The 27,814-nt window shown below is 40.6% G+C and overlaps 1 protein-coding gene across 3 annotated transcripts in view; it reads left to right on the top strand.

Moving 5' to 3' along the window:
* Positions 1-1,184: 1,184 nt before the first annotated feature.
* SLC44A1 (solute carrier family 44 member 1) overlaps positions 1,185-27,814 on the top strand; it is a 71,029-nt gene continuing 44,399 nt past the window's right edge. Inside the window, exons 1-3 of one of the 3 annotated variants that reach the window (XM_031054128.2) lie at positions 1,185-1,430; positions 19,958-20,047; positions 22,475-22,617. In XM_031054128.2, the coding sequence (XP_030909988.1) occupies positions 1,404-1,430; positions 19,958-20,047; positions 22,475-22,617 (260 nt within the window). In that variant the 5' untranslated portion in view covers positions 1,185-1,403. The remainder of the gene's footprint in view (positions 1,431-19,957; positions 20,048-22,474; positions 22,618-27,814) is intronic. The other 2 variants (XR_004081345.2, XM_031054130.2) reach the window with 2 other exon arrangements.

Below are 27,814 nucleotides of genomic sequence, written 5' to 3'. Positions count from 1 at the left end.
TATGTTCAGGCCACGTTCAAACACAACTGCTGGGCCAGTAAACTTACCTTAAGAGGAACTGTCAGTTTCCAAAGAGAACTTTCTCATTCTGAGAAAAGCTGTTGCAAAATCATTTGCTGCAATGAATGGCTACAAGATGCAGCCATGTAATGACCTAACTGGTTCAGAAGCTCTAGGCATCTGTTGCTACCTGTATGGCTTAGGAACATGGTCCAGCCTACAGTTCTGAGACTGAAGTTGTACCAGTTAACTATGAAGCAAGCATCATCCTGATGTAGTTCATGAAACCAGGTTTTAGCAGTTATTGAGGCATACACCTCAAAAAAATGACACCTGCATTTTTGTCTCTACAAAGCTTGCTGAAACCAGATGCAAAAATATGGCAATCAGCTTGAATCCAAGGGACAGATTTAACTTCATTGTTCATTTCACCAGAATACCACTTCAGAGGACTGGATACTCTGCACGTTGCATCAACAGTAAGAGTTAGACTAGAAAATAAGATAAACCACAATAAAGGCAGTATAACAGAATCATGTAATCAACTAGGTTGGAAAAGACCTTTAAGACTATGAAATACAACCAGAATTTAACCTTTAAGAATATCAAATCACAGGACTGCCAAGACCACCCCTAAGGGTGTCGCCTGCATGATTTTTGAACGTTTGAAGGACAGAGATGCCATCACCTCCTTGGGAAGCATGTTCCAATGCCTGAGCACCCATAAGACACAGGCCTGCCGGACAGAGGCTTTCTCAAACATCTCCCACCAGTAAGTAGAGGCATCTTTTGTACCTGATACTACAAGAGGGTGTAGTATATACAGATACGCAAGTGGCGCTCTTCTCCCTCGCAGAAAGCGTCACCGCTTGGAAGCCACCCATACGGGAGGCCGGCTTCCTTAACACAGCTGCCCCGCACACTAGCAGTGCTCTTCCTGCAGGGGGTCCACAGGAACAAGAAGGACGAACGCCTGGGAGCTTCCAGGGCCCCACACCTAGGTTGGGACGGGACATGACAAGCCCGGCCATCAAGCAAAAGTACTTCCGCCCCCGGAAGCGCCTCAAGGCGCGAGGGCCGGGGCGGGGCGATGTGTGGGGCGTGGCCGCCCGCCCGAGCAGGTACCCCCTGTGCTGCAGTATCTTGGCCCCGCCCCCCCTCCGGCCCCGCCCCTTCCCCTCAGCCGCGGCCGCCGCCGCCGCGGGGGGAGGATGAGGGGGCGCCTCGGCGGGGCTGGTGCCGCAGCCGCGCTCCTCGCCTGAGCATTCCCGGCCGTTCCCCTTGGCCGTCCGCGCCGCCGCCCCGGGGCGGGCCGTCGGTTGAAGTGGATGCCCAGCGCCTGCCTGCCGCCGCCGCTGCCTGGCGCCTAGTGGCCACCGCCAGGGCAGAGACCCGCGGACGCCATGGGCTGCTGCAGCTCCGCCGCGCAGGTGAGCGGCCCGCGCCCGCCGCCGGACCTAGCTGCCCCTCTCCTGTCCTTTCCTCTTCCGTCTCCTGGCTCTGCTGTTCCCCGCTGCCGGGCCTTGTTACACCCGCAGGCCTGCTGTCCCCTACGGCTATCCACTCGTCCCCTGTCCCCAGAACTGCCGCTCCTGCTGTCCCATTGCTGTGCAACCGCTCCTGCCTCTATAGCCATGCTCTCTGGTGGCCGTGCATTCCCTTTACCCCTCGTTGCCCCGCTCTCCCACGGCTGTGCACCAGTTTGCTCTCTCCCACTACCTTAGCCCCTACCGTATCCCTCCTGTAGCTGTACGTCCCCTTACTACACCTGTAGCACCGCTCTCCTTTAGCTGCGCACTCATATGCATCTCCTGTAACCATACTCTTATCCTTTTCCTTTCCCTTCCCCCATAACGGCCCGGCGACAGCTCTGCTCTCCCGTGGCTGTGGACCCATTGCTCTCTTCTCCTGTAGTCTCCTTCTCATGGTTGGATGTGAGCCCCTTTACACTGCACCCCCAAGCCTTAGTGCATGTAACTCTGCAGCATTTTGCTCCCCTCTAAAGCTCTGCTCTTCCCTCTTATGGCTGTGCACCCCCCAGGTTCAGCTCATATAGCCTTGCTCCCACCATGCTACGCACTTCCACCCTCTGCATTGCTCTGCACACTGCTCTGTGCTCTGCTTCCCCTGTGGATCTGCATCATTTTGCCCCTTCTTTCCTCAGCCCTGCTATGGCTTTGCAATCTTTGCCATACACTGCCCCAGCCCCCTGCCTTAGCTGCAGCAGCTACAAACCTCTAGTTCTTCCCTGCTATCCCCATACTGCCTTACTACCCTGTCCTATGCTCCCTACTCCCTCCTTCCTACTGCAGGGAGTGGGGAGCGAAGGCCTCTATGCACCCCCTATATATCTCTGCAGTTCCTCTCCTCTTCCCACCCCATCCTCTCTCGCCCCCTTCCCCCCACCTCCCCCGTTCCTTGCAGCTTTTCCTTTGGGGCCCCTAAAGAGAGGGGCCATCTCATGGGAGGAAACTTGGCACATCCAGGGCCTTCCCAGTACGTTGTCTCTAGAAATGGAGACAGTTCTAATCCCAGTCTCCTTCTTCTTTCCATGGCCAAGGGCTCGGATACCTCCCTGCAACCTTTTCCCTGTGTGTGACCTGCCCCGTGCACATCTCTTATTACCGAGCTCGGGTTTTCTGTCTTCCCCCTCCCCCACTGCACTGCTTTGCCCTTACTGACTCCTCTTTTTTCCCCCAGAGCGGTGCTGCCAAGCAAGGCACAATTGTGAGCTCCACCCAGCGCTCCAGTTTGCGACTCTGCTTCCTATTTTAACTTTCCCTTTGAACGACACGACCAGGGCTATTCTGTTTTGACTCCTTTCTGAAGGCTGTAGGATGAACGATCGTGACTAACGCTGTGGCTATGCTTTGCTTGCTTGTAAATTTTAGTTTCTTTTGGCTGTGTCACTTGCGGTGGCTGTATCCAGCTTCCAGCAGACTGCTTATGTGGGAAAGTCCGTCTCTGCTATCCCAGATGACTCATCACAGAGATGAGTTTTTGTACCTCATACGTTCAGGCAGATCTTTATTTTTTTTCTTTTTTTATATAAGGGCTCTGTCCTTCCAATACAAAACACTGCAGAGCTGTCCAGTTGCAATAGAGAACATCCTTTACAGCAAATCTGCTGCAAAGAGGAAAGCAGTCAGCTTTATGGTGCATGAAGAAATGGTTTGAATTTTAGAGAAGGACATACATACTGGATGCTAAGGGAAGATTTAAAAATTGTTTGGTCACTGCAGTACACTCTTGGGGAGATTGTGGAGCCTGTATTGCTTGAGGCTTGCTAAATATATATATATAAATGTTAGATAGGTATCTGTCAGGAGTGGCTTAAGGAAAGCTAAGACAGACTTGGAGCACTGAGAGTGAAGTTGATGTTTTGAAGTCTTTTCCAACCTTATTTTCTGTGATTCCTATCCACATTGCTTTTCTTAACTGTTTAGCAGGTCCTTTCTAGCTCTCCTTTATGAATTTAAATTGCTGTTCACTGTTACATTCTTTTTCTTAAATGAAAATTCAGGCACATTTGTGGGTAACGTTAGATCAAAAGCAGAAGAAATAGGGGATTGGATGGTTTAAATATCTGGCTTGTTCATAGGTTTAGTCTTCTTCATAGATTTTGTTGTTTAGTGAAATTTTGTGTTCCCCTGTCAGGGTGTGTGATGTTAATAGTATGCTAGTGAACCTCTTTCATTTGTTTTCCTTATGTGTGGCAAGATATGGTACCGTGGGCTTTGTATCCTGTATATGTAACTGGAGTATAAAGAATGGCTGTTTATTTAATCCCCTAGCCATAAGCAATTGTGTGCCTTCTCAGGAATTTCAAATCAAAGGCTGGTTGCTGAATATTTTATCAGCAACAGTTTTGTCAGGTATATTGATTGCAGAAACCTTGCTACCAAGCGTATAGCATTATGTTAGAGTCTAATGTCTGTCTTATCCTTCCTTTTATCGTTAAGAATAAATGTTGTGTTCTTCATCTACCATTGTCTTTATACCTCCCCTTCTGTTACTTCCTCTTAAGCTTTCCTTGAGCAGGGATCCATCAGATGTTCCTTCATGCTGCCTCACGTCTTGCTTCTCCCCGCATACCTTCATTTTAGTCTTTGCCATACAATGTCTCCTCTTATTGTGGACACCTCACCCTCATTTCTTATGACTGTTTTTGATGTTGATTTCTCATGAAGTTTATTCTTTGGCTCTCTATCTGAGCTTCATCTGCTAACACCCATTTCTGTTTCTGAGAGAAATTATTACTTCTGTTTTGATTTTGCCAGCCATCTTATCTGATTGCTGCATCTCCAAATCCTTTTCTCATGACTGCCACCTCCTCATTTATTATAATGCAGTAACTATGACTGGTTGTTGAACATGGCAGATTTCTTTGACATCTTCTTCCTAACTTGTATTTCATACTCAATTATAGTTTTGATTTTTTTTTCCTTTCTCCCTGCATGCATTTCCCAGTTCCTTTGCTTTGCAGGCTGCCTAGAAATCTCCCTTAAGCTTTTTCCTATATTTCTTCTTCCTCTGCAGAATCTAAAGGTTTCCAGAGAAAAACCCGATTAGAATTGGCATGTTTACCTTTGCTCAGCACTCTTGCCTGCTACTTACAGTGATGGATCCTCATGTTTGCTCTCTGCTTTTATTTCCTTTAGCTGTTCAGTCTGACCCCAAAGCCCCATTCATTCAATTTTTCTGTTTTAATTCCAAATTTCTGGGTTTTATGTTTTGACTGCCATCTTGCTCTCTTCATAATTTTATTCTGAGTTACTATCCTCCATCCTTAAAGCTGACAGTGAACTATAGTCTGTTTCCCTTCTTTTCCAAACTTCTAAACAGCAGAATTTACATTTGGGGTCATACATTCTCTCCTCTTTCACTGTACTGTTCCAGTCCAGGTTCCATGTTCTGCTGAAATTGCCTTCATTAAGATCCGTGCAGACTCCTTCTGGCCAAGTTAGAGAGATTCCCTTCCTTCCTTACACTCCTTGATCTGTACTGCTTTCAATACTATCTGTAATTGTCGGCCACTTGATGTCTTATTCTTCCTGGACTTCTGTAACACTGTCTTCTTGTTTTTCACTGCCTTCTACTCTCAGATTATAATTTCTTTTCCTCTACGGCTGTCTGTGCTTATACTTCCACTCTTCCCCACTTCTGTTAACTTAAATCCTTTTATTACCAGATTATTCATCTTGAACGGTTAAGTAGTGGTGTTAACTTAATAAAACCATAATAGACCTTCTCCCAGATGTGCACATTCTATCCTGTTATTCTGCTTTTTTACTCATTGAGGTGTTTCAGTCTGGAATACTTCTTTTCAGTAGATTTCTTTTTTCTGTTTCAGGCTTATTCCATATTCACGTGAAGTACTTTCACTTTTCCTGGTGTAGTATCTTCTGGGATTTGCACTTGTTCTTTGTTGTCACAACTAGAATTCTTGTTTACCTGTTGTTACTTTTTGATGTTAAGAACTGTGTCATCTTCTTTGTTTCTTTAGGGGCTTTTGCTGTTCTCTGCTTACTTAGGTGGACTTGGCTATATCTTTTTGTGCCTCTTCACTCTCACTATCTTGAATCTTGAGCTGGATGGGAAAATGGTGTGCAATGTTGGCTTAATATTGCAGTTGTTATCTTAGAGCAGTGTATATGCTCTTCATTAATTACCATGGCCAGATCCTCATAAAACTTCTTTGAGCTGTAGTTAGACCAAAGCGTGCTGACCTAGATGAGATTAAAACCTTGTAAAGGACAGGAGGAAAAAAAAACCAACCAAAAACCAAACCCCAGACACCTCTCTGCATCTCCTGTCTTGCAGTGCTGTTGGTTATCAATACCTTCTTGTGGTTTTAGTCAGCTGTCCTCCCTTGCCATGTCTTTATCATGAGCTTCTCAAGATGGGTGCTTCTGTGTAGGTTCAAATTGTTCATCATGGATCTGCTATGCAAGAAAGCTTAAGAAATTTCTATGCAGTTTTGATACAGGTGGGTTTTTTTGTTGTGCTGTTTTGGAAAGGATATTCCCTTCCTAAGCGTTGGTATCTTTTGAGTGTAGCTCCAGAATGATAAAATAATCAAATTTCTTTCAAATCTTTAGTTTCATTAAAGAAGAAAAATGGAATCTGTAGCTGAGTGGCAATACTCTCTTCCATTTCTTTTCATTCTTCTCCCTCATCAGTGATATCTTCTGCTATCACAGTGTTAGTCCATTATAAAACTGGTTTTGCAGGAGATAACTGTTGGAGTTAAACACTCTCATGTCACCATAAGTATCAGGCTGTGCTATAAATCTGTTGGATTGAAGTAATTCATGTAGGGTTTGGGGAGTTTGTTGGTTTTGGTTTGTTTGTTTGTTTTTTAAGCAAGCAAACTTACCTTTCAGTGTAACTCAGTTTGTTCCACTGACTGATTATGGCACCACTCCATAAATTTCACATTTCTTTATGTAAGAGGACAGAATTTCATAGTTCATGAAGGGGAGCAAACTGTGGGGAGAAGTGGACTGTAAATTGCTTTCTTCTGAAGTAATTGTTGTACAGAATCCATCCTTCCTTTCTGCTCTTACCCAGTTGAATTAAAGTGGATGATTCTAGTTAAAAAGCAATGCTTTATCAAGATGTTACAGGAAGCAAGACTTTGTGACGTCTTTGTGTTGAGACAGGGAAATACTGTGCTGGTTTGTTTTATCTTTACAGCTTTGTATGTTAGTGGCTTAATCTAAGATACATATGATGAAGCTTAAAATCTTGATGAAAATTGGAGGCATGAATGGGGTGAACAAAGCACATGTTCTTGGTGGTTGTACAGGTGGCCTTGGTTTTTACAAAACTAAAAGGACTTCCCATTTTAAGAGGAGATGAAGACAGATCATCCGTTAACTTTCCCTTGAGTGTCTGCTGTCAAAGCAGCACAAAATAAATCTAGAATTCCTAACTTAAAAATAAATTTGTGGTTGTGATTAAATGTTGCTTCTGAACTGCTATGGACAATGAAGACCATTAATTGTACTTCAGCCACATATCTTGAGCTGTCAGAGGTTCCTGCAGCCAAATTAATATAGGGGGTATCAAAATATGCCTGTTTCATTGTGGGTGTGATCATGTATTAAGACCAGCTGAGTAATGGTGTTGATAGGCAGAGTTGTGAATTCTACTTCCAGGAGCTAGGAAGCTTGATTTCCCTTTCAACACGCTGACAGTAGATGAAGCTTCCGTTCTAGCCTCTGGCAAGCAGACAGAGTATGAAGGATGAAGAATATAAACTGGATCCAAGAACAGTGCTAATGGTTCAGGCAACTCATGAAGTTGTTGAGTACTTTTTGTATTTCTGGTATGTGAGCTCTATTCATTTCCTGTGAAGCATGAGGTGTCCTTTTACAAATGCTGTCACAAGCAACTGCACAACCTGTGCAAATAATTCCTTTTGATCTTAACGTAGAAAGAAATGTTTCAAGTACGTAGATGCTTGTAAGTACTCTTTCAAGCACTTTGAGCTTTTCCCACTGATGACTAGCTCCTTCTGAAGTTCAGGCTGTTTTTCAGTTGTGGCACATCTTAAAAGGTTTTAAGTAGCACGTTATTTCCTTTACTTTGTCAGATAACTCAAAGATTGTTTTTTTTTTTTTAATTTTTTTTTAAGCACTTCCAGAAGTGATAGTTTGGATTAAGAACCAACATGGGACATTGCATCCTTACAAGACTTGGTTTTGATAGTGTGGACAGTTTTGGAAAAGATTATCTTTCATTGTTAATAGTGAATACTAAATCTGAAACTTATGCTATTGTTACTATATTATTATATAGTACTGTAACTATTAGCAGTAAGAATGCTGTCAGCCATCAGACTCTTAGGTTAGTAATTGTGAGGGTATATTCAGAATCATTCAACTGACTGCTTTTATTTTTTATTTTGAAGAAATTACAATGGTTGTTATGCAGTGAGGTTTTCAACTGTCTTTATGCTGTTTACTCTAAAGACAAGCTTTTGCTAGTTGCGTATGCCTTTTTCTCCTTTGGGCTGACTATAATTTTTGTTCCTTTGAACTTACTTCAGCGTTTTTTTTTTTTGTGAAAATCAAAATTTGCAAACCAACTTGACAGAAACTGGGGTTCTGCTTTAATATGATTTCAACATCCAGTGTGTGATGCACTGCAAGAATAGGGGATGATTGCAGTATATAGGCAAGCTGAGATTCCATACTGCATTTTTACAGGCTAGTTTCTAGCTGTTGCTATTTGAACCAGTGATGCTAGAATATGGAGCAGGGTTATGCCAAGCAGAACATGGGGACTTCTGCCTAAATGTCGTGTAATAATAAATGTAATGTAATTAAGCAGCTGTGTACAGCAGAAATAAACACTGGCCTAATGTATCCCCAGATATATTATTTGACTGAGGAAGAGACCTCTGAATGTCATGTACAGATCTGTAGAAACAAAAAAGGAAATCCATTAACGTATAATGTTTAAGGTCATGATAGGCATCTCTTGGGAATGCTTTGTCAGATTCCCCCTAGCTTGCTTTGAAAAACTACAAAATCATAGAACAGTTAGGATTGGGAAGAACCTTAAAATCGTCTAGTTCCAACCCCCCTGTCATGGGTGGAGCTAGATAATCTTAAGGTCCAATTGCCTACTTGTAAGAAAGTATGCTTATGTAATAAGCTAAGGGCTGGACACATAATTTCCCTTTCCATTCTCCTCCCACCCTTTCTTTCATAAATCAGACAAAGCCTTCTTAGCTTTAGTTCCTCTTAATCTAAAACGCTTTCAGGGTCCTCAAGCACAGCCCTCCTTTTGTAATCCTGAGTGGTTTTCTTTTCGTGTTATGCCAGAATTTTTGACCTGTAAATTGGAATTTTATATGTAAGAAGTGATGTAACCTTCCCCCAGAATATATGCTGAGGTTTCTCATCATTGTTAGAGCATGTTGGGGAGAAAGGGTTCTGAGGAGTTTTTGTTGGGTTCTTGACATTCTTTTAAACATTACTGAATATGGCTATTGGCTTCTTAATTTCTGTCCCAGCTTTTTTGGCTTTTGTACACAGTGATACAGAAGAATTTACACAGCCAATCTATGCAACAGTTAGTTCATAGTGTCCAGTGTAGTGCCATAAAGACCATGTTTGTGTTGACATGTGCAAATGTGAGCCTCAGACCTTGCAGAACCCTCCGCCAAGTAAGCCTTCTTTTGCCTTTAAAAGGTAGGAGCTTCTTTTGCAAGGTTGTACCTGCAATAGAAAAAGACATAATTTTAAGATTTTCAATTGAAAAACCCATTTGAATGTAGGATGCATTGTGAAAGAATATTTAGCAAGGTGCTATGAATATCTGTAGTGTTATTTTTCACAGCAGTACTGTGCAGGCCACAAGCTCTTAGAGAGCTGTGATGTTTTTGTTCTTGCATTGTGGCTTTAGACACTAAAAGGGTGAAAAGTTCTTTTGGAGAAAATTGCTCATCTCACATGAAGAGAGTACAAAGAACAGGGGCAGTGTTTCCTATGGAATGTCCCTTATCTTTTTGTGAGGACCATCAATGTCTTTAGGGGAGATCATCAATGGGTTATATTTTTTTTTCTTCTGATAATGTTATATTGTGATAAAAGCTAATGCATTTGGAAGCAAAGTGTGTATTGTAGTTGGACAATATTTTACCAGTCCAGAGCTTTGAAATGTTTTGTAATGCGGGACTTAGTCTGTTAGCAAGAATAAAATCTGAGAATCTGTTAAACAGGTTGATAGACAATTAGAAAATACAATCTGATAAAGTAACTTGGTAGGTGCAAAATATTAGAAGGGAAGTGGTTTGGGGTTTTTTTGGTCAGTTTGTTTTTGTCATCCCTGTCCCTCTCTCTCCCCCCCCCCCCCCCCCCCCCCCCCCCCCCCGGTTTTTTTCCTTCTCCTTCCCTCCCCATGACTGCTTTTTACTAATGATTAAGAACCATGGAAGTTCCAAACATGCATTGAAATGGGTATTTTAATCCCCAGATAATGTTACTGTGCTATTTGTGAAGTGCCCTTATTTATTGCTGCTTTCAGATATGTACTTAACAAAGGGTAATGAGAAAAGAAAAAATAGCTAAATACTTTGAGGATTAAAACTTGGACTTTTGTGTGCAGATGGCTTTATTTCTAAACTTCAGAACATCAGCAGGTGTGCTGATCATGTCAGCTCATTATTTAATCAGCTGTGTTATGTTTCAAGATAAATATTTAAGTTATAGACTGAGGTGGAAGCATGTAATAAAGGAGTTTTAAAAGCAGTATTTAAGTTGACTGAAAACATGAGTGGAAGATGATATACAACACAACATATGTCATATTTATGAGTGAAGTCTCCAGGTATGAGTTTTCAGGGTAAACATCTTTATATTACACCATCAGTAATGTTTTAAGTGCTGTCATGTGTGCTTTCAACTTTGTTTACATTATGTTGAAAACTCATAAGTATGGTGTGTGGAGTATGAGGACATTACTGAAGTTGCAGATGGGGACATGTCCTGGTAGTATGCTTAGTCTCTGAGAAGCAAAATACAAATCCATTACCCTTTGGTGGATACCTTTAAAGTAGCATTACACCATCAGAAAACTTTTTTCTTAGCAGGAACTCTGAATTTCATACTTACAAAGAATAGCTACATCCTTTCAGTGGAAAAGGGTTTGGAGAAATGGTGATGTAGAGTTATTAGGCAAATAAGCATGTGGGTGCCTAGATGTAAAGTGCTGGCATGTGGCTTTCAGTAAAATCCAAAAGCGTGACTAATGTCTGCTTTGCAGTAAATTGAGAAATAAAGTGGTTTTGAATGAGATTGAAGCAGAAATTCCACAAAAATTGGTGTTAGACACCACTGTGATTTGCATGTTCTGTAGGGTAGTACTCGGAATTGCCCCATTGTTTGGGCTTGTTAACTAGAGGATAGTATCATCATGGAGAGTACTTGCAGGGAACTGTGTGGTTTTCCTTTCTAGAGAGACTGCCACTTGTAGCTCTAATAGTATTAAAGTGACAAGTTCATCTGGTGTCCCTCAGGGATCGGTGTTGGGACCAATCTTGTTCAACATCTTTGTTGGTGACATGGACAGTGGGATTGAGTGCGCCCTCAGTAAATTTGCCGATGACACCAAGCTGTGTGGTTTGGTTGATGTGCTGGAGGGAAGGAATGCCATCCAGAGGGACCTTGACATGCTTGTGAGGTGGGCTGATGCCAACCTCATGAAGTTTAACCATGACAAGTGCAAGGTCCTACACCTGGGTGGGAGCAATCCCAGGCACAGCTACAGGTTGGGCAGATAAGTGATTCAGAGCAGCCCTGCAGAGAAGGACTTGGGGGTGTTGGTTGATGAGAAAATGAACATGAGCTGGCTTCAGTGTGTGCTTACAGCCCAGAAACCTGCTGTATCCTGGGCTGCATCAAAAGGAATGTGACCAGCAGGTTGAAGGAGGTGATCCTGCCCCTCTACTCTGCTCTCATGAGACCTCACTTGGAGTATTGCATGCAGTTCTGGTGTCCTCAACATAAAAAGGACATGGTGCTGTTAGAACAAGTGGAGAGGAGGGCCATGAGGATGAGCAGGGGACTGGAGCACCTCCCATATGAAGACAGGCTGAGAAAGTTGGGGCTGTTCAGCCTGGAGAAGAGAAGGCTGCGTGGAGACCGCATAGCAGCCTTCCAGTATCTGAAGGGGGCCTGCAGAGATACTGGGAAGGGACTATTCATTAGCGACTGTAGTGATAGGACAAGGGGTAATGGGTTGAAACTTAAACAGCAGAGGTTTAGATTGGATATAAGGAAGAAATTCTTTACTGTGCGGGTGGTGAGGCACTGGAATGGGTTGCCCAGGGAGGTAGCGGATGCTCCATCCCTGGCAGTGTTCAAGGCCGGGCTGGATGAAGCCTTGGGTTATATGGTTTAGTGTGAGGTGTCCCTGCTCATGCCAGGGGGGTTGGAACTAGATGGTCTTAAGGTCCTTTCCAACACTTACTATTCTATGATTGTATGGGAGACAGAGCTTTGGTTCTGTAAGTCTGGGGGCATTCACGCTTCTGCCTCCTAGGAAAATGCTATAATTGGCAAGCTGCAGGGGGTAGGAGCAATATTGCTCTTCCCTAGGGGTAGATCCAGAGTAAGTCTACTCTAAGAATTATTTTTATGTGTTTGTGGAGATAGTTTAATGATATGGTGTAGTTCCTCCTTTCAGGGGGAATAGGTGAGTGAAGTAAGAATCTGAGTTTGCTGGTGTGTGTTCTCCTCTACTAATGAAGGCTTACCAATAATTTGCTGTATAACAATCAGTTTTATTGTGAATCTGAGAGAACCATCTGAATTCATGATAAACTGTAGAAAGCTACTGCTTGGTGCTGTGTCTGAACACCTGTATGTCATGCACAGGAAATCTATAGGTAATGATGAGCGTTTTTACTAGGGCAGCTTCGCACAGTGCTTTTAGACTTCACAGTGCAGACTAAGGGTTTTCTATGAAGAACTGCAATATAGCAGATGCAGTAATTAACTAAATGTAGTTTTAACACTTGAAGACTTTGCTTTGTGCCCTTAGAGTGCACTCACCTCATGAAGATTTTATATGGAGAGCTAGTTTGCATTGCAGCTTTTGTTCTCAGAACTATACTTCTGTGGGGAAGGGAGTGTGGTTTTGAGGGATGTTCAGGTTTTGGGGACTTTTTTAGCAACAGTGTCATTCAATCTTCAGAGTAATAGAAAATCCTACAATAATTACAGACTTCATTCTCCCTAGAGGTAATAACAGAGATGTTCACATTGGCACTGTCAGGGACTCTAAGACTGTTTATTTGGGAAGGTATTATAAAATGTCCATATATTTTCCCTCCCTCTCAGTATGAATACTTTTCTGCAGTGCATTTAACATGTTAGAAGTTCCCTACTGCTTTTGTTTGAAAATGTAAAACAACTTCCTAGATTTTAATTGTAGATTCTGATGTTTTATGTACTGTTCAGTTATTACCTACTAAGTTGGCAGTGTATGCAGATAAATGCTCTGGTTTTCATGAAGTAAGTTACTGATTCATGTTCATAGTGAGACACACTTGAACTATACCTATAATGGGTATCACTTATGTTTTAACCACTCTGGTCAAAATTTATTTCGGATGCAATGTATTAGTGATCTTACATATGTCTGACATCCATAGCGAAAGGAGAGGAATGTCTAGTACCTTCATTTGATGTCAGTATAGTTGCAGCTGCTTATGAATAGGGGACTTAGGTCTTGTTTTTATGTCTTGCTTTGGGTTGGAGCGATCCAAAAATATCCTAAGCTATTAGTGCTTGGGGTCAAGATTAATTTCCTTTTTCTCTTTTGGCATTGAACCTGTGTCGTAGGTGTAAAATGACTGCATTATGTACTCACTATGCTATTAGAATAAACTGAATGCTGTTTATGCAGTCAGTTGAATCTCTGGCACTTTTTTAGAACCAGCCTTCCTTTTAGGAAAATTAGGTTCTGCAAGAATCGGTGACAGTTTCCCACAAAAGATCCAGTCAGGATGAGTATCCTTTTTTGTCTCTAAGGACAGTTTATTAATGCTTTGTGCATACTGTAGCTCCTATGTAGATAGGTAGCTTCACAGTAATTTCTGAATTCCTTGATTTACATATACAAACAGCAGTAATTTCTGTTTACTCTGCAATATTGAGCTGCTGTCACATATACTCTGAATCTAGATGTTACATGAAGGTGATAAAACAAAGGCAAACAAATTGAAAGCCAATATAGTTAGATGAATATGGTTCTTCAGATTTTTTTTATAAAAAAATTATCTTAAAGTGACACATCAATAATTATATCCTTGAGGATTTATAAAACTACAATAAAAACTGTCTTAAAAAGAATAAAACCCTGAAATTCTTGCAACCCCAGATTTTAGGTATCTTCTTATAATTATTGAAACTGGTTAGAAATTAGAAGAAGGAATATTCCAAGTTTTTCTACCATGACTCTGCGGAGACAAAAACCCCACCTAAATTAATTAAAGCTATTTGAAAAGTTAACTTACATAATCCTTTTGCAGTAATTTAAACTGCTGGTAATTTACATTAAAAAAAAAGGTCTATTTTTTGCTCCTTCAGGAAACTACTTGTTTCCCTCTTGCAATAACTCTTAAAGATCATTGATCCAACTTAGGTAACTTGGCAGTGATACCTAATTCAGTAGTGACAGCTGACTCAAAGATTCAATTGCCTTCCTGTGAGCTTAATGAAAGATTGAGGTCGAAACTGTGTTGCCACAGAGGAAGGGGCTGTAACAAAGCTGAGTTACTCTTAAATATCAGAAAAACTAAATGAGAAATGAAAAAAAAAATTAAAAATCAGGAATTGTTTCTGCTGCATAAAGAACTATGATCAGAACTTTCTCTTTGTTAGATCAGAGGAATCTGATTGTACTGTGCAGAAAGACCAAAGGAAATCAATCTTAACTATTTCCATGGCATTTAGAAATATTGATTTGTTTTCTAGCTGAGTTCTGTGATTAAAAAACAAAAAAACCACCTATATCCTACGGAAAACATTAGTCACAGACACCATTTTGAGGAATAAATGGGAGCTCAGATATTTGTGCATAGCAGTGTTTAACTGACAGCCTAACACAATAATTCTGTGAAAGGAAGATACAGTTTACAATTCTCTAACATTCTGTAGATGATCTTAGGGGGGAGATTTTGTAGAGGGCAAATTGCTGTTGTGTTTGAGATATTATCAACTTGGAAGGTGGATGTAATATAGCAGGGAGGCTGAGGGCTAGAAGTGGTTAAAAGTTCGGTGTGCCTTGGTGAGGGGAGAGTACTGACTATATTTGTTTTGTGAATTTATCCAGTCTTTAAGGAAAGGTCAAATAATGAATGAATGTAAATGGTGAAAAGCCGTGGTGATGATTCTGTGCACTAGGTCTGTGTCTGGCAGTACTGTAACACACCAGCTGAGCTAACAGAAGCTTCAGAATTTGTAAATGGTCTGAAAAGTCACATCCTTAAAGCATGGTATGAGCTGCTAAGGGGGGAATGGGTCAAATGCTGAAGTGCCCAAGTATACTAAGATCTGAGAAAACTTTGTAAATCTAGGCCCGATTGTTTAGATGGGTGAGTAACAAAGCCGTGTCTTGTATTTAATAACAAAAAAATGGCTATTTCTAAGGGCAGGAAGTACAAAAGCTTATTCTCAATGCCTGCAAATGGGAAACTGGATGTTTTGCATCATCTTTGTCTTGCATTAGAACCAGGTTGAAAGAAAAAGAAAACGAAACCAAAAGAAAAGCTTTTCGAGAAGGAATGTCAAAATGTGTGCATTTCAACTTTCCTGCCTTACTCTGTTATTTTTTATGAAGTGGCATGAATTTAAATGAAATGCTGAAGTAGAAGAATATTGGGTCACTATGTTTCTTTCATATGCATGTAAGATTTTATCTAGTGTTACTTACAAGTAGGGGTAATGAACAATTTGTCCTGTATGTGTACCTTTAAGGATTTTGGAGCACCTGCACTCGGAAGCCTTCTCCTGAGCCAGAACAGTGTAGCTCATGTAACTGGTATCTCATGAAGTTTAACTCTGTTTAGCTTTGCTGGCCGTGAACATTTTTAAAATGTCTTCTCTAAGCTTTATTAACAATATGTCTGGTAGTCCTGGAGTTAGATTAGCAGTTTGCAGGACTGCTCTTCCTTCTGACTCCCTATAGGATTTTGATGGGACATCCTTCTTCCTGGGTCTCTTCTGAGACTTGTTTTGGGCTGAAAGAATGTGAGGGTTGTATTTGTCTGTTCTGGTTTGGTTTTATTTTTTTTGTCCTTAACTACCTGAATGAAGCTATGACTGTATTCTTATGACCTCTGTGTTCATATGGAAATTGTAATAGTCACATACTCTCCAATTGCTGGCTTAAACTCACTAGATGAAGTAAAGCCTAGCATCTAACCTCTCCCTGCCTCTCCTTTTCATACAGTGGATGTTACTGAGACCAGTTGTTCACTGGGCTGTCCTTAATTCAGCCCATCTGTCTCAGTAGCAGCTTCATTTTCTTCTTCCGAAGCCATATGATCACCACAAGATTTTAGGATTTCTTTATGCTGCCTTTCTCATGATGTTGCAACATCCTCTGCTGATGGCAAATTCCATCTTAGCCTGACCTTATTCACATCTTTGTTACTTACCCACAACTCAATTATTCATACACATAGTACTGCAGATGTTTTTTACTTGGCTCCTTCTTCAGTCACATCACTCCCAAATTTTACATTGCATGAGACATTTCGTGTTTAAAAAATAATTTGCTGTATCGCTTTGCATCTGTAGTCTCCTGCTCATATACCATATTTTTGCACTTTTTTGTGCTCTTATATGTGTGTTGCACTCTGTGTGGGGCTGGTGAGTGCTTATATGATAGCATGCAATACAGATCTTATCAGTAACAGTGAAAGTGGTAACCATTGGTTTTGTGCTATGCTGATACCTGTAAAGAAGCATACTACAGTATGCAGAAGAGATGGAAATTCAGACCTGCTGTTTGGTGCTGCAGAGGTATATTTTTTGAAGTGGCAGGGAGAATGAAATCTGGAAGGGGCTGGTTCTGTGCTTTGAAGTGGTTGGATGCAATGACTACCAAGAAAATAGCCCCTTTTTATTTTGTGTTTCCATACAAGCACTTGCTGTCCTAAGACCATGTAGCTGTGAGTTCAACTAGAAAAGCCCCTGTGCTGGCATTCTTCACGCTTCTCTTCTGCAGGAGAAAGCCTAACTTCAGACACCCAACTTTTTAGGTGTGGTGGTAAGACATAACTGTAAAATCATGCCACACCCAACAGCTTTGATGTGTTTTTGAGAAGCATTGAGTTTGCTGAGTCTTCTGTAAAATCGACATGTGTAAGCTTCTGAACACAATAATTTGGATTCTTGAGTAAATAATTCTTAAAATCAACACAGAAGAGCTAGTATGGGCAGGAAACGTGGAGAGATGGGCTCTTTTGCCTGCCTTCCACTCTTGAGTGATAGTGCTCAGTTAATCTGTGCTGTCATTAACAGTGCACAGATAGTCCTGTGCTTTATTAATGACAAAAAATATCCATTGAGAGCATAGCATAAATTATGAAATCTGTTTTAATAGAAAACCTGAAATTAATAAAAGAATTTAAAAGAAATTCTTTTCCTCTAGGTTCTTTAGCTTTCTTGCATCAGCAAATACTGAATGCTTTTAGAGGAAAGGCTGAAATGAGTAGAAGTGCTGATTTAGGATTGCAGGCAAGGCATGCCTGCTAAAATTTTATGGTAGTTCAGTTACAATGGAGGCAAAACATAGTTTCTGGGCTGCAAAACAAACAACATCTGTTAGACCTTATGTTGACCATAGATTAGTGATTTGTCTTGCCTAAGCATGAATATCATCGTCTAAGTAAACATCTAAGGGTATAAAGTGGACAGGAAATAATCACTAGAGAGATACAGACACTGGCATGAAAGATGAGAATGAAAGATATGAAGCTGTGGAAGAAAATTCAATGGGAATCCAGAATACAAGGAAGCAGCTGAGAAGAAAACAGTAGATAAATAATGGCAGCCAGCTTGGGTTGTAGCAAGGTCTGGAGAGAAGAAAGATTGGACAGGATACTGGAGAAGGGTTTTTTTTCTAAGGAGGTAATAATTTCATAACATGGTAGTATGCTGGGTGCTCTATCAGTTGCCTCCAAGAGTGCTTTTTGTTTAAAATAATTTCCCCCACGTCCTTAAATTGTGTTTTGGAGCAGAGTAAAGGCTATGGACGCACAGAGTAAAGGCTATGGACGCAGAATTCTTCTGCGTAACCTTCTAATAATGTCCTACGCTGTGGCATTTCAGGTTTCTTTTTGATGTACAAATTGCAGTCCACTTGGTAAATAAAATGATTTACTTATGGTGTTACTAGTCAGACAACCTAAATCTTTGCAAGAGCTATTTCAGAGGGTGTCCAGTGGCTTTTAAAAATCCTATTAAAAGATTTCATTTGCAGATGGTACAGAGGATGAAAACCTTACAAAACAAACAAACCGCACTGTGCAGTGCATCTTGCTGCTCCCCTGTTTGCCAAGGGCAGTTTGCTCATGAGGTGTAGCTGTAGCTGAAATTGGTCTTTGCTGTTTGTACATGAAAGTAAATCTCCAAAGAATCCACAGTTGGAGTCGATTTAGGAATAAGAAGCCTCAAGCTTTACGTATTTTATGCAATTATGATTATGCTAATTATAACAATATAAATGTCACAATCTTCTTGTAAATGTTAAGTTTAAATAGTGTGTTAGTTTTAAGTGTGAACTACCAGGATCAGAAGACAGTTTTATTGAATGAATGTAGTAGAATTGATAGTGTGATCTTTTAGCACCTCTCACTACGATTATTGAACAAAAGAAGTTTGGCTATTCAGAACTTAGAGTAAATTTGCACAGTTTGAGTTAAAAATACAAACATAATATCTTCAGGTGGAAGCTATTTAATAAAATATTGCAAAAGTAACATGGAATTCCCTAATGCAAAGCCAGACTACTTAGAAAACTGTGTTTTGAAATATGGTGTATGCAGGATTTCGTTTATATTATACCCAGTTTGTAGTTTTTTAATGGCAGCATTTAAAGAGGTTGCTTTGTGCCTGTGATTTAGCAAAACCTAAAGTAATGAATACAAAAAACCCATCCTGTTAATATCACATGAGTTACATGCTATTGCTTTTTCAGAGAAAAATCTGAAAAAATACATACTGGAGATAAAAACTGTTGACATTTTACCTAACCATTCTGTTTTAATTCAGTTCTGACATTTGCTACCTTGTCAGCAAAGTTTTGGAGGTGCTTCAGAGTTGTAAGAGAAGAAAGAACAAAAAAATTTGAATAGGTTTCCTCTTTTCTTCCATCTCTGAAAAGAGCTATTTTGGACTCTCCCCATATCAATCTCCTTTTGTTCTTCCTCAAGTGCGAAAACAATGTATGTGGGTTTTGGGTCTTCGTAGAAGTCTGTGAATAGAGTAATAGAAAAAGCTTGTATGGGTAACTATCTTTAAAAGTAACTATAATCAATATTCTTCTTACAGTAAACAAATTCTCCCGTGGTGGTTAGTTGTGTACTACAGTCAATGCTCATTTTTAAAAAAAAATCAAAACCTAACAAACAAGCAACAACATTGTTTTCTTAAATCCATTTCCCCTAGATGCCAAAATGACTGTTTTTAACAGACTTTAATTATCTTAGCAATGTATACACAGGCGAGATATTTTACCTCAGGAGCAGCAAACTGTTTGCATTGCTTACAATGCCTTCATTAACTCTGCAATAGAATCTCCATCACTGAATATTTCAACCTTAAAGTACACAACTTTCCTTTCTGGCACCTGGGCTATACTGAGTAGGGATTTTTTTTCTGAAATGAAGAGGCTTAGCTGCCTCTTGGCAGGCAGAGAACTGTTCCTTTAACAGCAATTTATTACCTCATTTCTACATTCACTGGGTGCAAAACTTGTTAAACCTGTAAATAGTATTTTAAAACTGAAGAGCTTTTCAGAGGTTCAATCTTTTACCCTTCTTGGAAAGCATATTATTGGAAGGTAGTTGTGGAAGACTGCAGGAGCAGAAATTGTTGATTCCGTGCCATTAGCTTTTGTTAATAAAAAAATAAGGGAAAATAACCTTGCTTGAGGATAAATACCTGTAAATTCCTGGGAAAATTACCTGTTTTCTGTATAAGTAATTCTTTGTTGATCTAGCTTCCCATGGAGGTGCTTCTTTTGAAGTGTCTTTTGTGAGCCTGCCTTTTTAAGTTTTTTGACAAAGCTGCTTCACCTGTGTCAGAGTTTAAAGATAGCTCCTGCTACATGTTAATGCCCTGGATAATTGTTTTCTGGATTTATCTGTTATGAATAGAAGACAATTTATAAAATGTTGTTAACCTCACCTCTCTCTTCTTCACTCAAGAGCTCCAAGCGAGAGTGGAAGCCTCTCGAGGACCACAGCTGCACAGATGTACCATGGCTACTCTTATTTATCCTCTTCTGTGTAGGAATGGTGAGTAAAACTCAAAGGATGCTGAGAATGTTATATAGTTAAAGATTGTGCATTTATTACGAGTTTTAAAAGCCTTCAGTAACTTAATCACTGGGTAAGTTGAGGATATACTGGCATGTGAACTATCAGATGTACAACAGAAGCAGGTAGTATGTATGTATCAAAGGCCTTTGGTAGGAATCCATAGTTTATTATTTGTGTCAGTTATTGTTCTGGGTTTCCTTCCCCTGAAACTCCAGTTTCACTTGTGATTTTCAACGTGGTGAGGTATCACTTGACTCATGTTCCTTATGGGACTGTGTGTATCCAGCTCTGAGTCTAGTAAACAGTTCTGTATATCACAGTAAACTTTTTTCCGAGAAACAGAAATTGTGAATATTAAAATGTCGACTTGTTTTTTCTTGGATGCTGTTATACTGTGAATAACTGTACTACTAATGGCAAGATCTTTCTTTCCAAGTTATCCCAGTTTCATCCTGTGTGATGAAACTGCTATATTTCTCAACATAGCCTCACACCACTGTGAACTTTATATTAAAAAAAAGCAACCTTCAAAAGCTGCAGAGGAGTGAAAATCAGAAATACATATTTTTTTTAATCTTCTTTTGTTTCATGGACCTTTCTAAAGAGGAGATGTTTGTCACTTACACTGCTGTGTTGCAAGCAGTAGCCCTTGGATTCTGGAGCTTCTGTGCTGTCAGCTTTCTTTTCTGCTGTGCCTTGGTTTCTGGTCTTTGGAATTATTCCACTGTAAAATTTCTTTTCCCAAAGTGTTTGTCAATTTTCTGTGCTTCAAATGTAAAAACACAATGTTTTATTTAAATCATATGAATTATATTCTTACTGTAGTGTGAACATCTTGAGATTGTAAAAAGCACAGTACTTCCTGAAACAAGCAGCTCTTTTGTGGTTGTTTTTTTTCCTGCCTTTGTTGATATTCTGTGGTTATTCAATCTGTATGTACCTGTTCCCCCAATTATTTGTTAATCTGTTGTGTGTGAGTGTTCCAGATTTTCCTGTCTAAGCAGTATGTATATAATACAGAGCAATTTTCCTATTGGGTCAAATATCCTGTTAGTTACTGTTCTAGGAGACTTCATCTGAAAGGTCAGGTACTATAATGGGTGAGGCGGGCATCCCTGCACTGTTGTAAATTAGCTTAGATGGAGGTAGGTGCATTATTTGCCTTGCCCTGTGTGTAGGGAAGAAATTTTTTAACCAGCCAAGAACCTGAGTCCTAATGTATGTAAAATGCATGTTCATATGTCCTTTACAGAGTAGGAAGGGATCTGAGAAATTGAAAGTGAGTGCTGGAGATAACTTTAATTACTTATGATAGCCTTTCTCTCACTTTGCCCTTGTTTACACCTTGAATATTAAGTCTTTAAATGCATTAGTGCATTAGCAGGAGAAAGATAATGACCAACTTGCTCTCTGGAATTTCTCTATAGTGATAGTATGTCTGTTAGAGAAGGCCACTCTCCTATTATCTTCAGACCTTTAAAAACCACCCATACTTCAACCGTTCCATGCCAATTTCATTATCTGTTGTCACTGTGTCATCTAATCCTGTTGCTGTCATCTGTTGCTCCACACATTTGTCTCAGCTGTTTCTTCTGCTTCCCCTTCTGAAATCTTAGTTTGCCTCATCTATAAAAACACTTCATTGATGGTAGCAGAGTGAACTTATGGTTTACTTCTCCCTGTCAGCAGCGTTCCTGGAGAGCTAACGATTCTTTCGGGACAGTCCTCTGCATAATCACTGCTTTCATCTTCATTTTGCTAGTGAAATACATCTGAAAGTTCACAGCAATGCCTCCCTGATACTGAAGCATTACTCTGAGCTGTTTTGCATTCCCCTGCTCTGGGTCTGTTTCTTTCCTGCATTTGAGCCTAGCATAGTGGCTGGAAGCATAGTGTCCTTGATCTGGTCACTTGCTTTGGAGGATTTCCTTAAATGGAACTTATGTCAGAAAGACTTCTAGATTCTAGGTTGTCTTTGAAAGTACATAATTTGAAGGAAAAGAATAGGAAAAACTTAAAGCGGGAAAATCTGGGCTGTCTGGAATCCTCCAAGATGCATACTAATCCTTGACAACTCTAGCTCTGCTTCTAACTCTCCAGTGCCTGCCCTTGGCCTCCTCCCTTCTACTTCATGCACCTCTTGCTGACAATATGACTCTCAATCACTTACAGGATTCTTAACTATGCTTTGATAATATGCAGCATTAGATGTCTGAATCCTCTTTTGAGCTGCGTTCAATTTTATAATTGCACAACAGTTCTCTGGATTGTCCTAGTCTTTCCTTTTTCAGTCTGAAAGAATTTTTAAAGAACCTCCACTTAGAAATAAATGGATTAAACTGACTTTTCCCAGATGTCACAAGTATTACTAAACTAAGTTGTTGGGTTTTTTTTCTCCTCCAGGGTTTTATCTGTGGCTTTTCAATAGCTACAGGAGCAGCTGCAAGACTGCTTTCGGGATATGACAGTTATGGAAATATCTGTGGGCAGAAAAATGTAAAGGTGGAGGGAATAGTCAACAGTGGTCTGGACCTCACACACAAGAAGTGAGTATGGGATTCCAGTTGCTTCATTCTGTAAACCAGGAAAGGCAAAACCTGTCTTCCTTTGAGAGTGGTTTTCAACAAACTGGGAAAAGGGATATGCTAACTCATTACTGCTTGTCCTTCTCCACTCTTGCCAGCTAGAGAACAGCTGTCTTTTGTAACAACCAGCAGTACTACTTTGAGAGTATATGTTGACAGATGTGTGATATAAATACAGCTAAGATATTGAGAGAATTTCCTTTTCTTGGCATCCACTTTATATAGGAGACTGTATCAGGCCAAGGAAGAATCTTATTTAAGGTACAAGTGTTCTCAGATCTGGGAACAGGCCTTTGATACCTATGTAGAAATGGTTGCTTTTGATGTTGTGTACTCATTTTTTGTCTTCAAGTTTAGGGGGAGATGGGATAACTCTGACACAGCTTAAACTCTCATGTTAATGTAAGCAGAATATATGTAAGTGGCTTGTGGAGAAAATGCACAGAACTTTAAGCAGCACAGAGCTCTTAGTAAGCAGTGTCATGTTAAAACACATACTTACAGGTTGGAACCAGCACAGGTACAAGATGTTTATCTCATTAGTGATTATGAGCTAAAATAACTTTGATTTCTGAAGCTGATAGCCTTTTGCTTCACACTTCACTTTCAAATGAACAGAAAATCTGTTATTTGCATGAGTTGTTTTGGAAGGATGCTTTCCTAAGATCTGCTTATTTTGAGTTGCTATGATAAGGGTTTCTGAATATCTGATTTAAGGTATAATGTGGCTAGGTAACTGATGTGTTACCAGAAGAATTTGATTTCAATCAAATAACCTGAAGATTTTTAGAGATTTCTTCTGTCAAAAGAATAAGTTCTTAATCTAATCTCAGCTTCCAAGAGGATAGTTTTTCTACCTTTTTATATAAAAAATTTAGCAATTCCTAAAATTAGGTGGATTCAGTAAAAAATTGTCATTCCTGTGTTGTGAAAGAAAATAAAAATACCTAAAATTTTAAACCTAGAAGGAAACGGTGTCTGAGGTGTGAAGGTGGAGAAACTCAGGTGCTTTACTGAAATATAACAGTTTATAGTGTGTCTCCTACATGCGACAGAAATCAGGCCATCATGAGGAGGAATATTTCCCACTGCTAAGTGATTTCTTCTTGTAAAGAGAAGGTCGAAAGACAGCAAATAAAAATAGAGACCATTTTAAACACAGTTAATAGGGCCTGTTGCTTATCAAAGTCTTAATAAGGTTCTAAAGGATTATGTTTTTCTAATATAGGTATCATGGCTGGAGGCATGACCTAAGCAAATAAATAAATACACCCATATGGGATTTAATCCTCTCTATTTAGTAGAGAGAGAGAAAACTTTCTACCAAGGCAGATTATTATGCAACTCTTCACAGCGAAGTGCCTGGTACAGTCCAGGATACCCGCTTTGGAAGAGACCAGTTCTTATGTAAGCAAGGGATCCTTCCCACTCCCACACCCTATAGTTTTGTTTTTTTTGCTTTCTCAGCAAAAACTATCTGCTTTGCATCTGTGTCTAGCAGATGGAGTTCCTGCAGTGTCTGAGGTCCAGTTCATGGGAGTATTTAATGCTATTCTGTCAAAGAATTTTAGAGGCAGACTGTAAAAACAAACTCTTCTTCTTGCCTCTGCATTTCAGTTTGTGTAGAGAAAGAAAGGGCTTCAAGCTCTACATGTTCTGGAAACATGAAGTTATTCTTATTTGATTCTGCTTGCAAGGTAATTTTGTCCTCATTTCCACGGCAGAAAAGCTAAATCATCTGTAAAAATAACATTTTCTTCCTTGTCAACGACAGCAACCCATAGGCACTATTATGAGGAAGTGAAATGGATGTGGTCTGTGTGGATATGGAAATCTGGATGGTAAGGGTGAAGAGCAGAGCGCTCACATGGATTTAATTTGATCTGTGTGCATCAGTTACATTGAAACCAGTGAGGAGAAATGTTGCAAAGGAGGATTTTACAGCCTGGTCTCTGGCATCTTTTTATTTTTACAAAGAAAACACAGTACAGCTTTAGTAGGCTGTGCTCTAGAGTGAAACGCAGGATTATAGTCTAACTCTGGCAGTGAATTCTCATTAAGCCTGTTTGCTTCAAATAAGCTTCTTGCTTTTCAAATTCTGGCAGTAATACAGGGGTTAAAAATGACCTTTTATTTGCAAATAGATGATGACTGCAGCAGCCACGTATAAATCCCTGAAACACAAGTTCAGACTGAGTTTTTGATTACCAATACATTTCTGCTTGGACAGAATTCAGTTTGTGCTGTTCACTCAAGTGTGAGAAGATGTGTATGTGCTGCTATAGGGAATCATTAAGGTGGAATTCTGTCTTAATAAATGCATTTGACTCAGGAGGATTTGTAGGGTTTAGGTAGTGGCAAAATCCAGGAAGCGTTTGCAGCACGCATACAAAGAATTTGAGTGAAACTATATGCCCTACCTATAATTTGTTTAGAGTGGGTGTGATCACTTAATTTACTTCTCTGTTATTGTGATAAGATGCTTGTAGATCACAGCAAAGCTTATTCTGTGAAATACTCATTTGCCTACAAAGAGGTGCCTCAAAGGCTGACAGAAAATCAGTGACACTGGCAAATGTAAGTGCACAAAGTACTTGAAGGTGAGATAGGCTTGTTCACATGATTTGCCATTCAAGGGGTAGTGTACAAAACTATAATGCTTTGTCTTCCTGTTTTTTGCAGGAGACTGCTGTATTTCTCATGAGCATGAACAGGTAATAGGATGTTTGTCTAGTAAGCTACCAGGCAGAAGCTAAAATTGTTAATTTTATTTATTTATTTATAAAAAACCCCCAGACTTTGCTAATTTCAAAATTACTGTTCCTTTATTGCAGAGATTCTTTTAACAAACCCTGGTTTTCAAAAAAGTGAATTTTTACTATCAAAGAGTTACAGAACTGTAGAATGTTTCAAATTCATGTCCCACATGACATCCTTGTCTCTAAATTGGAGTGTTATCAATTTGATAGGTGGACCACTTGGTGGATAAAGAACTGGCTGGATGGTCGCACGCAAAGAGTTGTGGTCAACGGTTCAATGTCTGGCTGGAGACCAGTAACAAGTGGTGTCCCTCAGGGATCAGTGTTGGGACCGGTCTTGTTTAATATCTTTGTCACTGACATGGACAGTGGGATTGAGTGTGCCCTCAGCAAGTTTGCCAATGACACCAAGCTGTGTGGCTCAGTTGATACACTGGAGGGAAGGAATGCCATCCAGAGGGACCTTGACACACTTGTGAGGTGGGCTGATGCCAACCTCATGAAGTTTAACCATGCCAAGTGCAAGGTCCTACACCTGGGTCAGAGCAATCCCAGGTACGGCTACAGGTTGGGCAGAGAAGACATTCAGAGCAGCCCAGCAGAGAAGGACTTGGGGGTGTTGGTCGATGAGAAAATGAACATGAGCTGGCTTCAGTGTGTGCTTACAGCCCAGAAAGCCAACCGCATTCTGAGCTGCATCAAAAGAAGCATGACCAGCAGGTGAAAGGAGGTGATCCTGCCCCTCTACTCTGCTCTTGTGAGACCTCACTTGGAGTATTGTGTGCAGTTCTGGTGCCCTCAACATAAAAAGGACATGGTACTGTTAGAAAAAGTCCAGAGGAGGGCCATGAGGATGATCAGGGGACTGCAGCACCTCCCATATGAAGACAGGCTGAGAAAGTTGGGGCTGTTCAGCCTGGAGAAGAGAAGGCTGCGTGGAGACCTCATAGCAGCCTTCCAGTATCTGAAGGGGGCCTACAGGGATGCTGGGGAGGGACTCCTCATTAGGGACTGTAGTGACAGGACAAGGGGTAACGGGTTGAAACTTAAACAGCAGAGGTTTAGACTGGATAAAAAGAAGAAATTCTTTACTGTGAGGGTGGTGAGGCACTGGAGTGGGTTGCCCAGGGAGGTTGTGAATGCTCCATCCCTGGCAGTGTTCAAGACTAGGTTGGATGAATCCTTGGGTGGTATGGTTTAGTGTGAGGTGTCCCTGCCCATGGCAGGGGGGTTGGAACTAGATGATCTTGAGGTCCTTTCCAATCCTAACTATTCTATGATTATCTAGCCCAACCACCCTGCCATGGACAGGAACATCTTCAGCTAGATCATGTTGCTTAAGGCCCTGTCCCACCTGGCTTTGAACTTGCCAGGGATGGGGCATCCACAGATTCCCTGAGCAGCCACAGATTGCCTGGGCAGCCTGGTCCAGTGTTTCACCACCCTCGTAGTAGAGAATCTATTCCTTGTACCTGTTATAAAGTGATCATCCTCCTGTACTCAGCACTGGTGAGGCTGCACCTAGAATCCTGTGTTCAGTTCTGAGCCCCTCACTACAAGAGAGACATTGTAGCGGGAGTGGGTCCAGAGAAAGGCAACAAAACCAGGAAATTCCTAGAGAACTGGTCCTGTTAAAGGCAGCTAAGGGAACTCAGATGGTTTTGTTTGGAGAAGAGAAGGCTCAGGGGGACCTTATCTCTCCCGCTCCAACTACCTGAAAGGATGTTGTAGTGAGGTGTGTGTCAGATTATTCTCCCAGGTAACAAATGATAGGGTGAGAGGAAATGGCCTCTAGTTGTGCCATGGGAGGGTTTAGATTGAGTAGAGGGTTTAGATTGATTTAGGGCTTAGATCGATTGAGGGCTTAGATCGGAGTAGAGGGGGAGAATTCACTTCCCTCAACTTCCTGATCACACTTCTTGTGATGCAGCCCGGCATATGGTTGGCTTTATGGGCTGTGAAAGCACACTGCTGGGTAATGTCCAGCTTTTCCTCCACCAGTACCCCCAAGATCTCTGCAGAAGGATCTTCCTTGGATCATAAACATGCATAAATAAGATTCCTATTTTGTAAATCTGATATACTGAATTTCCTATAGCAAACAATTTTTTGTTTGCAGTGTGGAAGCATGTCTAACAATATGATTACTTTATTTATTTCAGTCTTTGCATTGCTCATCCAGGTTACTTTCTTGTCAACAAATCTGTCTCTTGTTAATTCTAAATAACTGAAATTGCAGCACAAGGCATGGAAGTGCATTCTTCTAGTGAGAAACAAAATCTGCTTGGTGGTGACACAGTATAGAATTTTCTGCAGTAAAATCACTTCCTTTCAGCAAGTAAGCTTTATAAACTGAAACCAAAGTTCTGTTTCCCATGTAATACTGGTGCCTAGCATTT

Source organism: Melopsittacus undulatus, chromosome Z, assembly GCF_012275295.1.
Source record: "Melopsittacus undulatus isolate bMelUnd1 chromosome Z, bMelUnd1.mat.Z, whole genome shotgun sequence".
Lineage (NCBI taxonomy): Eukaryota > Metazoa > Chordata > Aves > Psittaciformes > Psittaculidae > Melopsittacus > Melopsittacus undulatus.
The sequence above is the reverse complement of the archived record's forward strand: the minus strand, read 5'-3'. Positions and strand labels throughout refer to the sequence as shown.